Source organism: Narcine bancroftii, chromosome 13 (genome assembly GCF_036971445.1).
Source record: "Narcine bancroftii isolate sNarBan1 chromosome 13, sNarBan1.hap1, whole genome shotgun sequence".
Lineage (NCBI taxonomy): Eukaryota > Metazoa > Chordata > Chondrichthyes > Torpediniformes > Narcinidae > Narcine > Narcine bancroftii.
This window is the reverse complement of record NC_091481.1, coordinates 72,894,678-72,914,430: the sequence shown is the minus strand read 5'-3', so window position 1 is coordinate 72,914,430 and position 19,753 is coordinate 72,894,678. Positions and strand designations below refer to the sequence as shown.

At 41.6% G+C, this 19,753-nt stretch overlaps 1 protein-coding gene across 5 annotated transcripts in view; it reads left to right on the top strand.

The window, feature by feature from the left end:
* Positions 1-19,753, top strand: part of LOC138747840 (tubby protein-like) — a 36,841-nt gene that overhangs the window by 8,884 nt on the left and 8,204 nt on the right. For all 5 annotated transcript variants that reach the window (XM_069907413.1, XM_069907416.1, XM_069907412.1 and 2 more), the window contains 4 exons: positions 12,185-12,320; positions 14,010-14,156; positions 15,176-15,289; positions 16,703-16,852. In XM_069907413.1, coding sequence (XP_069763514.1) covers positions 12,185-12,320; positions 14,010-14,156; positions 15,176-15,289; positions 16,703-16,852 — 547 coding nt within the window. The remainder of the gene's footprint in view (positions 1-12,184; positions 12,321-14,009; positions 14,157-15,175; positions 15,290-16,702; positions 16,853-19,753) is intronic.

Here is a 19,753-nt window from a genome sequence, read left to right as displayed (position 1 = left end):
ATCCTTAACTTATGACCCCTCGTTCTAAATTCCCCTACCCTCATGGGGAAGAGCCTATTCACATCTACTCTTATCTATTCCCCTCATAATTTTATCTTCTTCTTTGGCTTGGCTTTGCGGATGAAGATTTATGGAGGGGTATGTCCATGTCTGCTGCAGGCTCGTTGGTGACTGACAAGTCCGATGCGGGACAGGCAGACACGGTTGCAGCGGTTGCAAGGGAAAGTTGGTTGGTTGGGGTTGGGTGTTGGGTTTTTCCTCCTTTGTCTTTTGACAGTGAGGTGGGCTCTGCGGTCTTCTTCAAAGGAGGTTGCTGCCCGCCGAACTGTGAGGCACCAAGATGCACGGTTGGAGGCGATATCAGCCCACTGGCGGTGGTCAATGTGGCAGGCACCAAGAGATTTCTTTAAGCAGTCCTTGTACCTCATCTTTGATGCACCTCTGTCTTGGTGGCCAGTGGAGAGCTCGCCATATAACATGATCTTGGGAAGGCGATGGTCCTCCATTCTGGAGACATGACCCACCCAGCGCAGCTGGATCTTCAGCAGCATGGATTCGATGCTTGCGGATTCTGCCAGCTCGAGTACTTCGATGTTGGTGATGAAGTCATTCCAATGAATGTTGAGGATGGAGCGGAGACAGCGCTGATGGAAGCGTTCTAGGAACCGTAGGTGATGATTCCCCTCATAATTTTATATACCTCTATCAAATTCCCTCTCAACCTTCTATGCTCCAATTAATAAAATACATGCACAGACAAACAATACATATGCAGGACAAGCATTCATATATACAAATAAATATTGTTTAATGAATATGAGAGTCTCGGAGGGTCATTGTGAGCAGTTCCTTTGGTCGTTTGGTATTCTCACTGCCCATGGGAAGAAGCTGTTCCTGATGGTGCAGGCTCTGATCCTCCTGTATCTCTCTCTACGTGTGGGGTAGGACAGGGCAAATGGCGAATGTATTGAACTGCCTTGCTTCCTGCTTTGGAAATGCATTATGGAGCAATGTGCTAGCTCTGTATCAAACTTACGGTGTCCCAGCTGAAGAATTATTTAATGGAACCACTGCCCTTGGGGTCTTTGATGGGACAATACAGAGGAGCATTACTCCTAACTCAAAATTCTTTTATTGTCATGTAATAAAACAGAAAGTGTAATATTACACAAAATTTCCTTTAGTCTGCCATTAGACAGAGTCACTGTGAAGATTGTCCGGCGCCCCTTCCAATAAGAGAAAGAGAAGCATATAACCATATAACAATTTACAGTACGGAAAAAGGCCATATCAGCCCTTCTAGTCTGCATCGATTTACGTTAACTCCACTAGCTCCACCTACCCACTCCCTTGCCCTTAATCCTCCAACCCCTTCACATCCATGTACTCAACCAACCTCCTCTAAAATGACAGAATTGACCCTGCCCCAACCACCTCTTCCGGAAGATCAGCCCCCACTCTCTGAGTGAAGAAGCTTCTTCTTGTATTACTCCTAAAATTTTGCCCCCTGCCCCTTAACTTTTGACCCCTTGTTCCAATCTCCCCTTCCTTCAAGGGAAAGGGCCTATTCACATCTACTCTATCTATTCCCTTCATAATTTTAAATACCTCTATCAAATCCCCTCTCAACCTTCTACGCTTCAATGAATAAAGACCCAGTCTACTCAATCTTTCTCCGTATTCTAAATACTGCAATCCAGGCAACATTTTAGTAAATCTCCTCTGCACCCTCTCTACCTCATTGATATCCTTCCTATAATTTGGAGGCCAGAACTGCACACAAACTCTGCCAAATAGTTCATTACAAAACAAACGACAAGGAAAGGATTTGGTCTTGCAAAAGAGAGTCTCTTTTTTTAAATATTTTTTTATTTTTCACACTGTGAATCATATCAACTAAAATATATATATATATATACACAAACATTTCTCATTAAATATACACAGTGGCATTTTCTCCCTTTTTTCCCCCCCTACCCTCCCTCCCCCTTCCCACCCCACTCCAAAACCAATAAATATTCAACATATACAATAAAACCATTAAACAATGTCTTCACACAATGAAAAATAAACAAGAAAAATGTGTCATCTACTTTTACACATTGGATCAAGTCGTTTTGTCTTCTTATCATTTTAGGGGGTGGAGGTCCGAGGCAAGCTCTCTCTGTTATCTTCCATGTATGGTTCCCAAATTTGTTCAAATAATGTGACTTTATTTTTTAAATTGTATGTTATTTTTTCCAGTGGAATACACTTATTCATTTCCATCTACCATTGCTGTATTCTCAGGCTCTCTTCCATTTTCCAAGTTGACATTATACATTTTTTTGCTTCAGCTAAGGCTATCATAATAAATCTTTTTTGCACTTTATCCAATTTGAAGCCTAATTCCTTACTTCTTATATTACTTTGAAGAAAGATCTCTGGATTTTTGGTATGTTACTTTTTGTGATTTTATTTAATATCTGATTTAGATCTTCCCAAAACATTTTCACTTTCTCACATGCCCAAATTGCATGTACTGTTGTTCCCGTTTCCTTCTTACAGCGAAAACATCTGTCTGATAATGATGGATCCCATTCTTTTAACTTTTGAGGCGTGATATATAACCTGTGTAACCAATTATACTGTGTCATGCATAACCTTGTGTTTATTATATTCTTCACAGTTCCAGAACATAACTTTTCCCATGTTTCATTTTTTATCTTTATGTTTAAATCCTTTTCCCACTTTTGTTTAGGTTTATAGCTTGTTTCATCATTTTCCTTATCTTGCATCTTAATCTACATGTTCGTTATAAATCTTTTAATTATCATTGTGTCTGTAATCACATATTTAAAGCTGCTTCCTTCTGGTAACCTCAGTCTGTTCCCAATTTATCCTTTAAATAAGCTTTCATTTGATGATATGTAAACATTGTACCATGAGTTATTCAATATTTGTACTTCAATTGTTCAAATGTTAATAAATTATTTCCCAAAAAACAATTTTCTATTCTTTTGATTCCTTTTCTCTCCCATTCTCTAAAGGAAAGGTTATCTATTGTAAAAAGGATTAGTGGGTTTTGTGTCAATAACAATTTTGGTATTTGATCATTCGTTTTTTTCCTTTCTAAGTGGATCTTCTTCCATGTATTAAGTAAATGATGCAGTACTGGTGAGTTTTTATATTGCACCAGCTTTTCATTCCACTTATAAAGTATGTGTTCCGGTACCTTCTCCTCTATTTTATCTAGGTCTATCTTAGTCCAGTCTGGTAAAAATCTGATAAATACCTTAATTGAGCAGCTCTATAATAGTTTTTAAAGTTTGGTAACTGCAAACCACCTTGGTTATACCTTTCTGTTAATTTATCTAACACTACCCTTGGTTTCCCCCCTTTCCACAAGAATTTCCTTATTATTCTCTTTAGTTCATTAAAGAATTTCTCTGTTAAGGGAATTGGCAACGATTGAAATAAGTATTTTATCCTTGGGAAGACATTCATGTTAATGCAATTTACCCTCCCTATCAACGTTAGTGGTAATTCTTTCCAATGTTCTAAGTTTTCCTGCCATTTCTTTATTAGTGGCTGATAATTTAGTTTGTACATTTGGCTTAAGTTATCTAACCTGATACTAAGGTATCGGATTGCTTGTGTTTTCCATTTAAATGGTGAATCTTTTTAAATTCTGTATAATCCGCGTTACTCATTGGCATCACTTCACTTTTATTTGCGTTATAACCATATAACCATATACAGCACAGAACAGGCCAATTTCGCCCTACTAGTCCATACCAGAACAAATCCCCACCCTCCTAGTCCCACTGACCAGCACCTGGTCCATACCCCTCCAATCCTCTCCCTTCCATGTAATTATCCAATCTTTCCTTAAATGTAAATAATGACCCTGCTTCAACCACCTCCGCCGAAGGAGTCACGTGATGGAGTAGTGGCCGGTCGGGGAACTCCAACTCTCTCCGTAAAAGTAAAAAAAAGACAGTGAAAAAACAAAGGCACAAACACAAAAAACAAAATAAAGTGAAAGTAAAGGTGTGGAGAAAATGGCAGCGAAGAAAGAACAGCCAAAAGCAACGGAAAGAAGAGAAGAAGAAAGGACGTCGGAAGAAGAAGGTGAAGGCCTTACCTGTACGAGGAGGCCCGCCGTGGAGAGAGAAGCCCGCTCCCTAAGGTCTTTTGAAGCCCCGAACTCAGGACTACAAAAATGGCTCATGGAGCCAAACAAAAGTGCGCAACCGCGCATGCGCGATGCGCAATACAAAAATAACACTGACGGGAGGGGGGACCAGCTGAGGAGTCGATCTCCAGAGCTGAAATTGACAACCACAACAAAGCAGCAAGAGGAAAACATAGAAAATAACGAGAACAAGAAAGAAGAGAGTAAAAAGAAATCAAAGAACAACAGATGACCAACCCAGAGGAAGAAGACCAGCAGCAAGACACTTCTAGTAAAAATAAGAAGACCAAAAATACCCAACAAAATAAAACAAACAAACCAACAAGAAAACCAGAAGAGACAGAGGTAAAGGACACAGATCCTGGAGTGGACTCAGAAGAAGAAGAGGAAGAACACAGAAAAATGGAAGATGAAGAGAAGGGCAAGACAATGGATTTTTTTTTAAAGAATATATGGAATGAGTAAAAGAATGGCAATCACAAGAATTCAGTGAAATAAAAAGAAGAGTAAAAAGTACAGAAGAAAAAATGAATAGATTAGAGATGATCATGTCAGATATAGGAAAAAGAGTGGACAAGGTGGAAGAACGAGAAACTGCCGTAGAAATGGAAGTAGAGGACTTAAAAAAGAAATTAGAAGAATCTGATTAAAAAAAGTTAAAGAGACACAAGAGCTGTTAGCTCAGAAGATAGATATAATGGAAAATTATAATAGAAGAAACAATATAAAGATAGTGGGCCTTAAGGAAGATGAAGAAGGCAAGAATATGAGAGAATTTATAAAAGAATGGATCCCCAGGATCCTAGGAAGACCAGAATTACAGGAAAAAATGGAAAGGGCACACAGAACATTAGCCCCTAAACCACAACCACAACAAAAACCAAGATCCATTCTAGTAAAATCCTTAAGATATACAACAAGAGAAAATATATTGGAGAAAGCAATGAGGAAAATAAGAGAAGACCAAAAACCACTGGAACACAAAGGTAAAAAAATTTTTTTCTATCCAGATATAAGTTTTGAACTCCTGAAGAAGAGGAAGGAGTTTAATACAGCAAAAATGATCCTATGGAAAAAAGGATATAAATTTATGCTAAAGTATCCAGCGGTGCTTAAAATAGTTATTCCAGGGCAGCAAAACAGACTATTCTTGGATCCGGAGGAAGCACGAAAATTTGCAGAACAACTACAAAACAGACAGAGAGATAAAGATATGTAATGAGAACAAAAATGACCGCAAACTATATGTATGTGTGTATGTAGGTATATATATATATATATATATGTGTGTGTGTGTGTATGTGTGTATGTATATACTAAAAAAATAGAGTATAGGTAAGAACTAAGAAGGGAAAGAAAAGGAAGAAAGGAAGTATGGGGGGAATTAAGAGAGTGACCTTTGTTATATATGAAGATTAAAATCTTTTCTGGGGGGGGCTGGGTGGGGAAGAATTACGGTCACTGCGAAATCAGTTGACGCTTGCGAGTGAATTCCCAAATCCAAATGGAGAGGGGAGATGTGGTTGCCCGACAAGGGACAAAGGGCAACTCAGGAAGGGGAGGGGATAGTGGGGTTAAAGGAATTTTAGATAGGAGAATAATGGAAATATTTTATGTTTTAGAAATGTTGTCTTATAATGTGTTCAAAAAAAGAAAGCAGAAATGGATAAGAAGGAAAGGTGATGATGAGGAAACAGAAAGGAAAGATAAACAAAGTATGAAATGGCTATGTTGAACTTTAAATATTAATGGAATACATAACCAAATCAAAAGGAAGAAACTGCTAAATTTACTGAAAAAATAAAAAATTGATATAGCATTCATACAAGAAACACACTTAACTGAAGTGGAACACAAGAAATTAAAGAGAGATTGGATAGGACATATAACAGCAGCGTCATATAATTCAAAAGCTAGAGGAGTAGCTATATTAATCAGTAAAAATGTACCAATCAAAGTAGAAGAGGAAATAATAGATCCAGCAGGGAGATATGTAATGATAAAATGGCAGATATATTCAGAGTTTTGGAATTTACTTAATGTATATTCACCTAACGAAAAAGATCAGAAATTTATGCAAGATATCTTTTTGAAGATAGCAGACACGCAAGGGAACATACTAATAGGAGGGGATTTCAATCTTAATTTGGATTCAATCATGGATAAAACTGGGAAAAAAATTAACAGAAAGAATAAAGTAACCAAATTTATAATTAAATCGATGCAAGAAATGCAACTTTTGGATATATGGAGGAAACAACACCCAAAGGAAAAGGAATATTCATATTATTCGGGTAGACATAAAACATACTCAAGAATAGACCTATTCCTGTTATCAGCTCGCATGCAAGAGAGAGTTAGGAAAACGGAATATAAAGTTAGACTATTATCGGACCACTCACCCCTGTTATTGACAATAGAGTTAGAGGACATCCCACCAAGAATGTATAGATGGAGATTAAACTCCATGCTACTTAAAAGGCAGGATTTTAGAGAATTAATTGAATGACAAATTAAAATGTACTTTGAAATAAATACAGAATCAGTCAAAGATAAGTTTATACTATGGGACGCAATGAAAGCGTTCATCAGAGGGCAAATAATAAGTTATGTAACTAAGATGAAGAAGGACTACAATCAGGAAACAGAGCAGTTGGAAAGGGAAATAGCAAATATAGAAAAAGAATTGGCAATGAAGGAAGACACAACTAAAAGAAGAGAATTGGCAGATAAAAAAATAAAATATGAAAGGTAGAAAAGAACATAATGAAGACAAAACAGAAATATTATAAACTAGGAGAAAAAACGCACAAAATTCTAGCGTGGCAGCTTAAGACAGAACAAACTAAGAGAATAGTATTGGCATTAAGGAAAAAAGACAAGCAAATCACATATAATCCAATGGAGATTAATGAAAACTTCAGAGAATTCTACGAATAATTATATCAAACTGAAAACGAAGGGAAAGAAGACAAAATAGATGATTTTTTAACTAAAATTGAACTACCAAAATTACAAACAGAGGAACAAAATAAATTAACAAAACCATTTGAAATAGAAGAAATACAGGAGATAATAAAAAAAACTACCGAATAATAAAACAGCAGGAGGGGATGGATTCCCAATAGAATTCTATAAAACATTTAAAGATTTATTAATTCCTCCCCTTCTGGACAGGGAAAGATCCACTCGCACCAGCGTCATATAGACCAATATCTTTACTTAACACAGATTATAAGATAATAGCTAAACTATTAGCAAACAGATTATCCGACTATGTACCAAAAATAGTAAATCTAGACCAAACTGGATTTATTAAAAAAAGACAAACAACAGACAATATCTGTAAATTTATTAACTTAATTCATGCAGTAGAAGGAAATAAAACTCCAACAGTAGCGGTTGCTTTAGACGCAGAGAAGGCCTTTGACAGAGTAGAATGGAATTAATTATTCAAAGTACTACAAAAATTCAGCTTACCAGAGAAATGTATTAATTGGATTAAAGCATTATATAAGGGGCCATTGGCGAAAGTGACAGTAAATGGATATATATCAAAACAATTTAACTTAAGCAGATCAACAAGGCAAGGATGTCCACTATCTCCCTCACTATTCACGTTAGCTATAGAACCACTAGCAGAAATAATAAGAACAGAAAATAAAATAAAAGGGATAAAAATAAAAGACAAGGAATATAAAATCAGTCTATTTGCAGATGATGTTATAGTATTCTTAGCAGAACCAGAAATATCAATAAAATAATTACATAGGAAATTGAAGGAATATGGAGAAGTGTCGGGGTACAAGATTAACACAAATAAAAGTGAAGCAATGCCAATGAATAATGCGGATTTCTCAAAATTTAAGAAAGAATCACCATTCAGATGGCAAACGCAAGCAATGCGATACCTAGGTATACAAATAAATAAAAACCTCGGCCATCTATATAAACTCAATTATTATCCACTAATGAAAAAATTACAAGACGATTTAGAGCATTGAGAAGACTTACCACTAACACTGATAGGAAGGATAAACTGTATTAAAATGAACATTTTCCCAAGGATACAATACGTATTTCAGACATTACCAATACGCTTAACAGAGAAATTCTTCAAGGAGTTAAAGAAAATAATAAGGAAATTTTTATGGAAAGGGGGGAAACCGAGGATAGCACTAGATAAATTAACAGAATGGTATAAACAAGGAGGCTTACAATTACCAAACTTTAAAAATTATTATAGAGCCGCACAATTAAGATACCTATCAGATTTTTATCAAACAAGGGAAAAGCCAGATTGGACTAGATTAGAACTAGATAAAATAGGGGAGAAGATACCTGAACATATATTATATAAATGGGATGAAAAATTGGTACAACGTAGGAATTCTCCAGTATTGCATCATCTGCTCAACATTTGGAAGAAGATTCATGTAGAAAGGAATAAAACAAATTACCAACTACCAAAACTAATACTGACGCAAAATCAGCTAATCCCTTTTACAATAGATAACCTTTCCTTTAGAGAATGGGAGAAAAAAGGGATCAAAAGTATAGAAAATTGTTTTTCGGGAAATAAATTATTATCCTTTGAACAAATGAAGGATAAATATAATATAACTCACGATACAGTGTTGGCATACTACCAACTGAAATCCTACTTGAAGGACAAATTGGGAAGCAGTCTGAGGTTACCAGAGGGAAGTAATTTTGAATATGTGATTACAGACACAATGATAATCAAAAAATTTGTAACAAACATGTATATTAAACTACAAGAAAAGGAGAATGAGGAAACAAATGGTAAAACTAAACAAAAATGGGAACAATATCTAAACATAAAGATAAAGAATGAAACATTGGAGAAGTTATGCTCCGGAACTATGAGAAATACAATAAACACAAGGTTACGTATGATACAATATAACTGGATACACAGGCTATACATTGCACCTCAAAAGTTAAATAAATGGGACCCAACAGTATCTGACAGATGTTTTCGCTGTAAAAAGGAAATGGGAACAAGAATTCATGCAAATTGGACATGTGAGAAAGTGAAAAAATTTTGGGAAGATCTAAACCAGATATTAAATAAAATCACAAAAAGCAATATACCAAAAAACCCAGAGATCTTCCTCCTAAGTAACATAAAAAACAAAGAATTTGGACTCGATTTGGATGGAGCACAAAAAAGATTTGTTAGGATAGCCCTAGCTGTAGCAAAAAAAATGTATTATGTCAGCCTGGAAATTAGAAGATAACTTGAGAATACAACAATGGTATATAGAAATTAATAAATGTATTCCATTAGAAAAAATAACCTATAATTTAAGAAATATTACAATATTTGAACAAATATGGGAGGCACACATGAAACAATAGAGAAAACCTACCATGGACATCTACCACCTAAAATGACAGAAGGAGAAGAGAATGAAAAGAACTGACTCAGTGGAATTTCTTGTTTATTTTTATTGAGTGACAACATTGTTTGACGGGTTTAATGTATCTTATATTCTGAACTTTAAATAAATGGAAGGGGAGGTGAGGGAGGGAGGGAGGGGAGGAGGGAAGTGGGAGATAAAATGACACTATATATTTAAGAAGGAAAATGTATGTATCTTGATCAATATGGTTTATAGTGTGAAAAATAAAAATTTTTTTTTAAAAAACCACCTCCGGAAGCTTATTCCACATCCCAACCACCCTTTGCGTGAAGAAATTTCCCCTCATGCTCCCCTTATAATTTTCTCCCTTCACTCTCAAACGATGGCCTCTGGTTTGAATATCCCCCACTCTTAATTGAAAAAGCCTATCCACGTTGACTCTCTCTGTCCCTTTTAAAATCTTGAACACCTCCATCAAATCCCCCCTCAATCTTCTACGCTCCAGAGTAAAAAGCCCCAGGCTGCTCAACCTTTGTCTGTAACTCAAACCCTGACATTCTGTCAACATTCTCGTGGACCTTCTCTGCACTCTCTCTATTTTGTTTATATCCTTCCTATAATTCGGTGACCAAAACTGCACACAGTATTCCAAATTTGGCCTCACCAATGCTTTGTTCAATTTCATCATAACCTCCCAACTCTTGAATTCAATACTCCGATTTATGAAGGCCAACATTCCAAATGCCTTCTTCACCACTCTATCTACCTGAGTATCAACTTTGAGGGTACTATTTACCATAACTCCTAAATCCATTTGTTGCTCTGCACTCCTCAATTGTCTACCATTCAATGTATATGATCTATTTAGATTTGCCTTTCTAAAATGCAACACTTCACACTTATCCGTATTAAATTCCATCAGCCATTTCTCAGCCTACTCCTCTAGCTTTCCTATATCTCTTTTTAAGCTACGGTAATCTTCCTCACTGTCCACAATACCACCAATCTTTGTATCATCTGTAAACTTACTTATCCAATTCACCATCCCTTCTTCCAGATCGTTAATATATATAAGAAACAATAGTGGACCCAGGACTGATCCCTGAGGAACTCCACTAGTCACCAGCCTCCAATTTGACAAACAATTTTCTACCACTACTCTCTGACACCTCCCATCCAACCATTGCTGAATCCATTTCACTACTTCCTTATTTATACCTAATGCTTCCACCTTTTTACCTAACCTCCTGTGGGGAACTTTGTCAAAAGCTTTACTAAAGTCTAAATAGACAACATCCACAGCCTTCCCTTCATCAATCTTTTTCGTAACCCCCCTCGAAAAACTCTATAAGGTTTGTTAAGCATGATCTACCCCTGACAAAACCATGCTGACTACTACCTATCAATCCCTGTTCATCCAAATATTTGTAAATGCCATCCCTCAGAACACTTTCCATCAACTTACCCACCACAGACGTCAGACTCACAGGTCTATAATTTCCAGGCTTATTTACATTTGGACCCTTTCTTAAACAGCAGAACAACATGAGCCACCCTCCAATCCTCTGGCACTACCTCTGTGACCAGTGACATCCTAAATATATCTGTTAATGTCCCTACTATCTGTACACTAGTCTCCCTGAGTATCCTTGGGAATACTTTGTCTGGACCCGGAGATTTGTCCACCTTTATCTTTTTTAACACTGCCATCACTACCTCCTCGGTTATCCTTATATGATTCATGACCTACCCACTATTTTTCTTTACTTCAACTGGTACAATATTTTTTTCCCTAGTGAATACCGAGGAAAAGAAATCATTTAAAATTTCCCCCATCTCCTCTGACTTTTCACATAGCCTACCCTCCCTATCTACAAGGGGTCCAATTTTATCCCTCACTAATCTTTTACTTTTAATGTACCTATAGAAACCTTTTGGATTTATTCTTACTCTGCCTGGCAAAGCCTCTTCGTGCCTCTTTTTGGCCTTTCTAATTTCTTTCTTAAGATTTTTCCTACACTCCTTGTAGTCCTCTTTCAATTTCTCAGCTCCCTGCTCTTTATACCTCTTGTACACCTCCCTCTTTCTCCTAACCAAATTTCTAATATTCCTCGAAAACCAAGGCTCCCTATGACTTCCAGCCTTTCCTTTGATCCAAACTGGGACATATTTACTCTGTACTCTCAAAATTTCTTCTTTGAATATTCTCCATTTTTCATTTACATGGTCTGCCACCACTTGTGGCCGCTGCTGAGCATAGGCGCTGCCATCTTGGGCCCAGACCCCGCGGTTTCAGGATTTTTAAATAAAAACTCTTGTCTTTAACAGGCCATTTAAAGTCTGTACAGAGCCGTTGGTATTAGGACTGGGCGGTTGGACTCAAGGGAGTTTCACTCTGAATCACCCTGTGCTGGAACAGATTTTTTTTTTTTAATTTTATTTTTCACACTATGAACCATATTAATCAAAATACACACAAACATTTCCCTCTTGAATATACAGTGTCATTTTCTCCCTTTTTTTCCCCCCTCCCTTCCCTCCCTCCCACCCACCCCCCTCCAAACCCATTAAACGTTGCTGGAACAGATTTGATGCTTGATTGTCCTTGTTTTCTCAGTTGAATCTGTTGAAACAGAAACAGAGACGGAAGCGGCAGGATATTCTAATGGTTCAGGCTAATCCAGATGCCAAGATGAAGCCTAGGCAGCTGAGAAAGTCTTCACTGGAAACACACAGTATTAACGTGCTTGCAGGTATTACATCTACCCCTGGACAACTCATGGTGTGTCTATTCTCACAGAGTCTGTTGGATTTGAGATTAACCTGGTCACTGCTGGGAGAAACCTGGTGTAGAAGGATCTGGCACAGATGTTAAGGGTTTGGAATTCATGTTGGCTCCATAGAATTGGTTCATTGCTGGTACAAGGGGCTTTGTTGCAAGAGACAGGAGCAAAAGTGAAGACTTGAGGGATATGTGGGCCTGGGTCAAGGGGAATGAGATTAGAATGGGAGAATCAGGAGGAATGGTTACAGTGGGGCGACACGGTCAGCAATAGTGGATAGACAATGCTGTTACAGTGCCAGCAACTTGGGTTCAAATCCCGTGCTGCGAGGAGTTTGTACATTCTCCCCATGTTTGCCAGGGTTTCTCCGGTTTCCTTCCACCCTTCAAAATGTACTGGGGTTGAAGGTTAATTGGTGTCATTGGGCGGCACAGGCTCATCGAGCAGAAAGGCCTGTTACCCTGCTGTATGTCTACATTTTAAATTTAAAAAATTAAAGAAATCTATAGAGTACATCCTCGTTTCTGTTGCACAAAACCAAACACGTTTGACCTGGAAATCTATCTGAGTCCAGGGAACCAGGTAATCCATTCAACATATGGATGATCTAGGTGCCAAATGGATGGAATGCCTCTACTTGGACCTGTCTGTGACCTTGTTCCTAATGGAGACCTCAACATTCAAGATTCAATTTATTGTCATGTAATAAAACAGTGTCATGTTACACAAAATTGCCTTTTACCTGCTGTAAGGCAGACAGATTCACCATCAGTAGAAATTGCCTGAAGTACCTCTTCCAGTCAGGGAAAGAGAAGCAAAAGAGAATCCCTCTCCCCCATCCCCCACCCCAGAGCCACTGAGTGTCCGTGGGTTCACCTCTAGTGCTCCTGTGGCCACGCAGAGTCCTGTCCAAATCATCGGCAACTTGAGGTCCAGATCTGAACCATCGACACAATCGGGACCCCTCAGCACCCTCTTGCATCTCAGTTCGAGCCAGTTTTGAGCCAGTCCCGGCAGTCCACAGCCCGGTGTGAATCCTTCGACTACAGTCACCAGCAGCCCGCCGCCTGTGTAGATTCCTCGTCTTGTCTCCCACAGCCCGCCGCCTGTTGTGGGTTCCTCGCCTCGTCACCAGCAGCCCGACACCTGTGTGGGTTCCTCGCCTCGTCACCAGCAGCCCGTCACCTGTGTGGTTCCTTCAGCCACAGAACACCTCACTGGTCGGCCACTGTGGTCACCTCCTCTGCTTCTCCTTCTCAGTCGGGGTGGGGGGATGGGGTAGCTCCATTTTCTGGTGCCCTGCACCAGGCTTCCGATTCTCCAGAATCTGCAACCCCCTGGCTGCTGATCACAGGTGCCACCACCTTGGGCGCAGATCCTGCAGTCACAGGATTTTAAATAAAAATACCGTCAGCTCCTTTAACAAGCTGTTCAAAGCCTGTATGGAGCTGACAGCAGTCAGCCTGGGCGTTGGAACCCCGGAAGTGTCCCCTTTTGTTTTGAGCAAATAGATTCTTTCAGCAGAGGTGAGGGAGGATTCGGACTGAGATGTTGGGTCAGGGCAGGGTGGGATTGAGGACAGTTACCAGGTTGTTTGACTGGCCAGAGAGATGGGTGTGGTTTTTGTCTCTAACCATCTCCTCTTCACATCACTCGAAGAATTCTCCTGCAATATCCAAGTGGACCAAATTCCCAACACTCAGCTCCATTTGGATTCTTTTGATAATGGAGACTGCCTCCTACTGGACCAGGATATTCCTGACAAGGCTGCCATCAAAAAGGAACAGGCGTGGAATCTTCAGGAAGGTAGGGGTGATGGTCCGATAGAAAGTTTCAGATCAAGAGCCAAGATAAAATTGGGAAGGTGCTTGGGATTAAAATCAGGAGGCTGCAGGTCACCATGTGTGTGGGGGTGGGGTGTGTGTGTGTGTTTGTGTGTAGGTGGGGGTGGTGCGTGTGGAAGTGGGGTGTGTTTGTGGGGGTGGGATGTGTGGGGGTAAGGGTTTGTGCATGCAAGCATTTACCACTGTGCATGTTCTCACTTTCTGTCCCTTAAATATCTTGGCTCCCCTCCCCACATGCCCTCCCCTTCCTCAGCAAAGGGATGAGGCTCCTTGCCCTTAAGGAGGCACGAAAGGCAGACCCCGGTGCACCGGACAGGGCGCAAGGGGCAGACCCTTCAGTGCACTGGACAGGGAGCGAGGGACAGACCCCCTCGGAGCACCAGACAGGGCGCAGAGGAGATTTATCAGCATGTTGCAGCATTTTGGTTGTGAGGAGAGATGGGATGGACTAGGAGCTGGGGGGCATGGACAGAGACATAGAGTTATGAGGGGCCTGAACAGGGTAAATACTGGAAGCCTTTCCCCAGTTCAGAGGTCTCGGGTCTGGGGCAAGAGGGAAGAGGTTTAGAAAAGTTGTGAGAAGTACCTTTTCACCCAGATGATAGTTGGAATCCGGAACACACTTGCCACGTGGCTGGTGGAGTCAGAGGCTCTTCAATAGTGAAGAAGCACAGGAATCATGAAGACAAGGCCTCAGGTCCAGGTGCCGGTGTTGGCTCGATAGTCAGCATAGACCAGATGGGCCGAAGGAGCTGTTTCTGGCCAGACGATTCTGACAGTGTCACCTGCAGGGTCTGGAACAGGAGCTAGGATGACACAATATACACTGCAATGCCACAAACCTCCCGTGGATTGCTCTGTCCAATTCTCAATTTTGCTGAATCTCCCATATGCCCTCCATTTTTGTGCTCACTGCCTCTGCCATCTCTCCCCCTTCCTGCCTCTGCCCTTCTCACTGATGCTCCTCTCCGCTCTCTACAGAAGCATCAGATGCTGATCTGGAGGTGATTGGCCTTGGGGCCAATCTCCAAACCCCTCTGAAGGTGAAGTTGCGAAGAGGTGCAATCAAAGAGAAAAGGCATCGGTGGAGAAAGGGTGAGAGAGATGGACCTGATCTAAACATCACCTCCTAGCATGTGCAGAAATTCTACAGGAAAGTTCTGTCGGGGTTGGGGGTAGAAGGAAGGCAAATGAGAAAGAAGGGCTGAGATGGGAGGTGAGACAAACCAGATCAGCAATCCCCACTGCAGGTAAACGACTTGTTTCCGGTGCACATTCCTGGTCAACAAAGAGGAGGGGGGGGGAAAGTTATCAGCTGCTGCTAGAGATTGGGGGAACAATTGAACTGGAGCATCGCAAACCAGAAGCGATTTCCCCATGACAATACAAGTGTGGTTACTAAACCACTGTCTCCTTGACCTTTCATCCATTAGCTAGCACACGGGATCCCACACTCAAATCCCCAGGAACTGTTCATTCACAGAGAACTGAGTAGTCCCAAGAATTAACCCATTGAAGGTGCTGACATTCACATGGTATGGTCTACACACCCTGACCCTCACTGGGATACGGTCCCACACCCAGACCCTCACTGGAGAACAGTCCTACACCCTGACCCTCACTAGGGAACGATCCCACACCCCGACCCTCACTGGGGGGAACGGGTCTCACACCCCGACCCTCACTGGGGGGAATGGGTCCCACACCCCGACCCTCACTGGGGGGAGCGAGTCCCACATCCCAACCCTCACTGGGGGGAACGGGTCCCACACCCCAACCCTCACTGGCGGACGGGTCCCCCACACCCCGACCCTCACTGGCAGACGGGTCCCCCACACCCCGACCCTCACTGGCGGACGGGTCCCCCACACCCCGACCCTCACTGGGGGATGGTCCTACACACACTCCCCAATATGCTTTGAAGGGTGGGAGGAAACCGGGGAAATTGGGTGTAATTGGATGGCATGCGATTGTGGCCCAAATGGCCCATTACCGTGCTATATGTCTTAAACAAAACACAAGGGAAGAGGGAGAGAGGGAAAGTATTCAGTTGTGGGAAGAGGGAGTTAAACTAATGGGGATTTGGTGAACTGGCCTGTTGGTGTTAGTGGACAAATGCTGCAAGAGGTGCTTTGATCCTCTGTGTTCTCCAGCAGAGAGGCATCAGGGCATGGGAAATAAGAGCAGGAGTAGACCATCCGGCCCGTCGAGCCTGCTCCACCATTCAATAAGATCATGGCTGATCTAGCCATGGACTCAGCTCCACCACCTGCCAATTTCTTTTTCTCATAATCCTTAATGTTTAAAGGTCTATCTCTATGTGGGCTGAATACCTTTAACAAGGCAGCCGCCAGGTGCAAAGCGATCATGTGCAAAGGGGTCTCTTGATTTTGGCCAGTTTCATTTTGTTGTTACAATGAATGTTGTCTGGTGTGAAAAATAAAAAAAATAATAAAAAAAAAAATAATAATAAAAAAAACCAATGAATGTTGTCCTGTCTGTTTCTAGCCTGTGATGAGATCATGACCTTTCAGGAAGAGGTGGAGGAGATTGACAAGAATGTTGAAATGTTGACGGTGGAAGATTTGAGCGAGGATTGGGAGGAACCTGCCATGAAGCCGGCCTTGACAAAGAGGAACAGGCAACGGAAGACGAGAGGTGCGGCACCAATGATTGGGAGTTAGTTGGTTTCCCACTGCCTCCTCACTCCTCCCTTCCCATCACCCAGGCTTATCCACTGTCTACTCCAAAGTTTTTTGTATAAAAGAAGTTTGTATAAAAGTGCCAGAAGTTATGTATAAAAGTTACCCAGAATCAAAAATGTTTTGGGAACCCTTCCCAACCTTACTTATCCCAATGCCAGCATTGGCTGCAGTACAAGGTCATGTCTGTGTAGTTCAGCGACAGCTACTATATATGGATGGTCCAGAGTTGTTTAGCATAATGGTCAGTGCAACTTTATTACACCATCAGTGATTGGGACCAGGGTTCAAATCCCATACTGTCTGTGAGGAGTTTGTACGATCTCTCCGTGTCTGTAGGTTTTCCCCAGGGGCTCTGGTTTCCTCCCACCCTTCAAAATATACCAGGGGTGTAGGTCAATTGGGTGTAATTGGGCGGCATGAACTCGTGTACCATACTTGTATGTATGTCTAAATTTCCTTCTCTAAAGGATGCCGGTGAATGAGATGTATTTTTATGCAATTACTAATGCCAGATTAAACTCTCCAAAGGCCATGGTAGGATTTAAACTTGGGTCTCTGGACTGTTGGTCCTGGCCCTGGGTTACTAGTCCAGTAACGAGCTGCACAAAACTATGCTGGAGAAACTCAGCAGGCCAGGCAGCATCCACAGGAAGTAAAACCTGTCGACGATTCAGCCCTGAGCCTTTTGTCGGGAGTGCCGAACGTCAGGCAGATGCCCAAATAAAAACACGGGGATCCAGTCCCAAAATGTTGAGTGCCTTTACGTCCAGTGGATGCTGCACGGCCTGCTGAGGTTCTCTAGCCATTTCATGCACTGCACTCGACTGCGGCATCTGCACTGCCATTGCACCTGTTTCTCCCCATTGCCCTTCCCGTGGCCAAAACTTTCCACTTGGTCAAGAAAGACCCATTTCATCATCTCCTCGCTTTCTCCCTGTACATATCCCATCCTCACAGCTCCCCAACCTCCACTTTGAAGGTCCTCCTCTCCTCCCAGAAAACACCTGACGAATGGTCATGATTCCGCTGCAGGAAATTAACACCCAACCCTGTTCCCCTGGGATTCCATCAAAACCAGCGTCACTCATCTCCTCCCAGCAGCAGTTCCTGCATAAAGATCACGGTATTTCCTCCTCAGGCTCTGACCAGCTGCTTGTGCACCACATTGACAGAGGTATCAGTACCAGCCATAGCAGCTACACCCGACCCTGTGGGGAACTGCAGGATCAGTGTTGGAATCACCAGGGTTGCACTGAATGCTCCCCACTGGTCAGGAGGGCAAGATCCACATGGCATTTTCCTAATACTGCCCACCCAGTGAAAACGACTGCCGAGTGCTGAGCTAATCAAATATTGATGGACAGCATGGTTAGTGTAGTGGTTAGTGTAATCCGGCGCTTTTCTAAGGAGCGTTCTCTCCAAGTCTGCCCCAGTTTCTTCCCACCTTTCAAAACGTACTAGATTTGTAGGTTAATTGGGTGAAATTGGATGGCACAGATTTCGATGGCCATAATTGGCTTCTACCGTGTTGTGAATAAAATTTTAATTAAAAAAAACAACAATTTAATTAAAAAATGGCGAATGAATTGAATGGAGTGGAGGATGAAGGACTGGAGTGGGGTTAAGAGCCCAGGATCTTGCAGAGGCCAGGGGTCCAGTGATTGGAGGTCCCAAAGTTGATACCCCCGAATGTAACCTTGGTCTGACTGCTTCACATCCACAGTCATTATACCTCTTTACATTCAGGCCTGAAAACTAAGCCTGATGCACACTGTGCTCTGAACCATACCATCACCGTGGTTTTCCTTAGGTCGGGATTAGAATTATTCATGCTCTTGGATTGCAGTTGTTGGACATTGGTGCAGATGAGAAGGAGAAAATGTCTCCAATAACTACTCTTCTCCAAAACCCCCATCTGTGCCAATTGTTACATTTTAATGGTGTTAATTGTCTACCATCGTGTAAAAGTGGACCCTCCCCCTCCCCCCCCGCCGCCCCCCATTCTTGGCCCTGGCTGCCCATCCGAGCTCCTGGCATCCAACCATGGACCCTCACCCCGTCCGCCAACCCGTTTGAGCTCCAAACGCCTCGAATAACGCAGGTATCTACTGCAGTCAAGTATTATGCTTGTAATAGTCTACCCCTAAATTTTACCCTAAAAATTGGTTCCCAAAGTTTAACTATTGCACACGTATATACGGTCATTGTGAAAACAGAAGGAATCTCTGAGCTGTGTTTGATTGGGGTGTTCTGGAAAAAGGAACCCTCTTTGTTCTACCCTCCTGATTAGCTGAACAAACACATGGGACATAACCTTGCTTTAAATTTGTTCACTTGGTATCTGATAAGGTCACTGCTAAGGTTATAATTCCACCCCCAAAACCACCATTCTGTGGGGCTCATCTGCCCCGTCAGGACACTTCCCTGGAATGCAGAGGAATCTGGGGTTAGTAGTGGTATGCTGGGCCAAATGTCCTTTAACTTTTAATTACAGCACGGAGGAAGTTGATTCCACCATTTTAAACCCATACCACCTAATTACACCCAAATTGTCCTACTGGACCCCCCAGGGAAAACGTAAGCTGACATAGGCAGACAGTGCCGGATTTGAACTCAGGCCACTGACTCTGTAACGGATGCGTAAACCACCGGACTGACCCACGATTTTGACTCCTCAAAATTCTGTCCCATTACAAGTCCAACTAGTGTCTGGTTTAGTCATTGAAAGAAATGACTTTCACATTGGGCTCTGATCACCCACAGTGGGGGTTCTGGAGACAATTATCACAATGTCGAGCTCATTAACTATTCAACATGGCACCAATCCCCATGGTGTTATTATTACCTTAAAAAT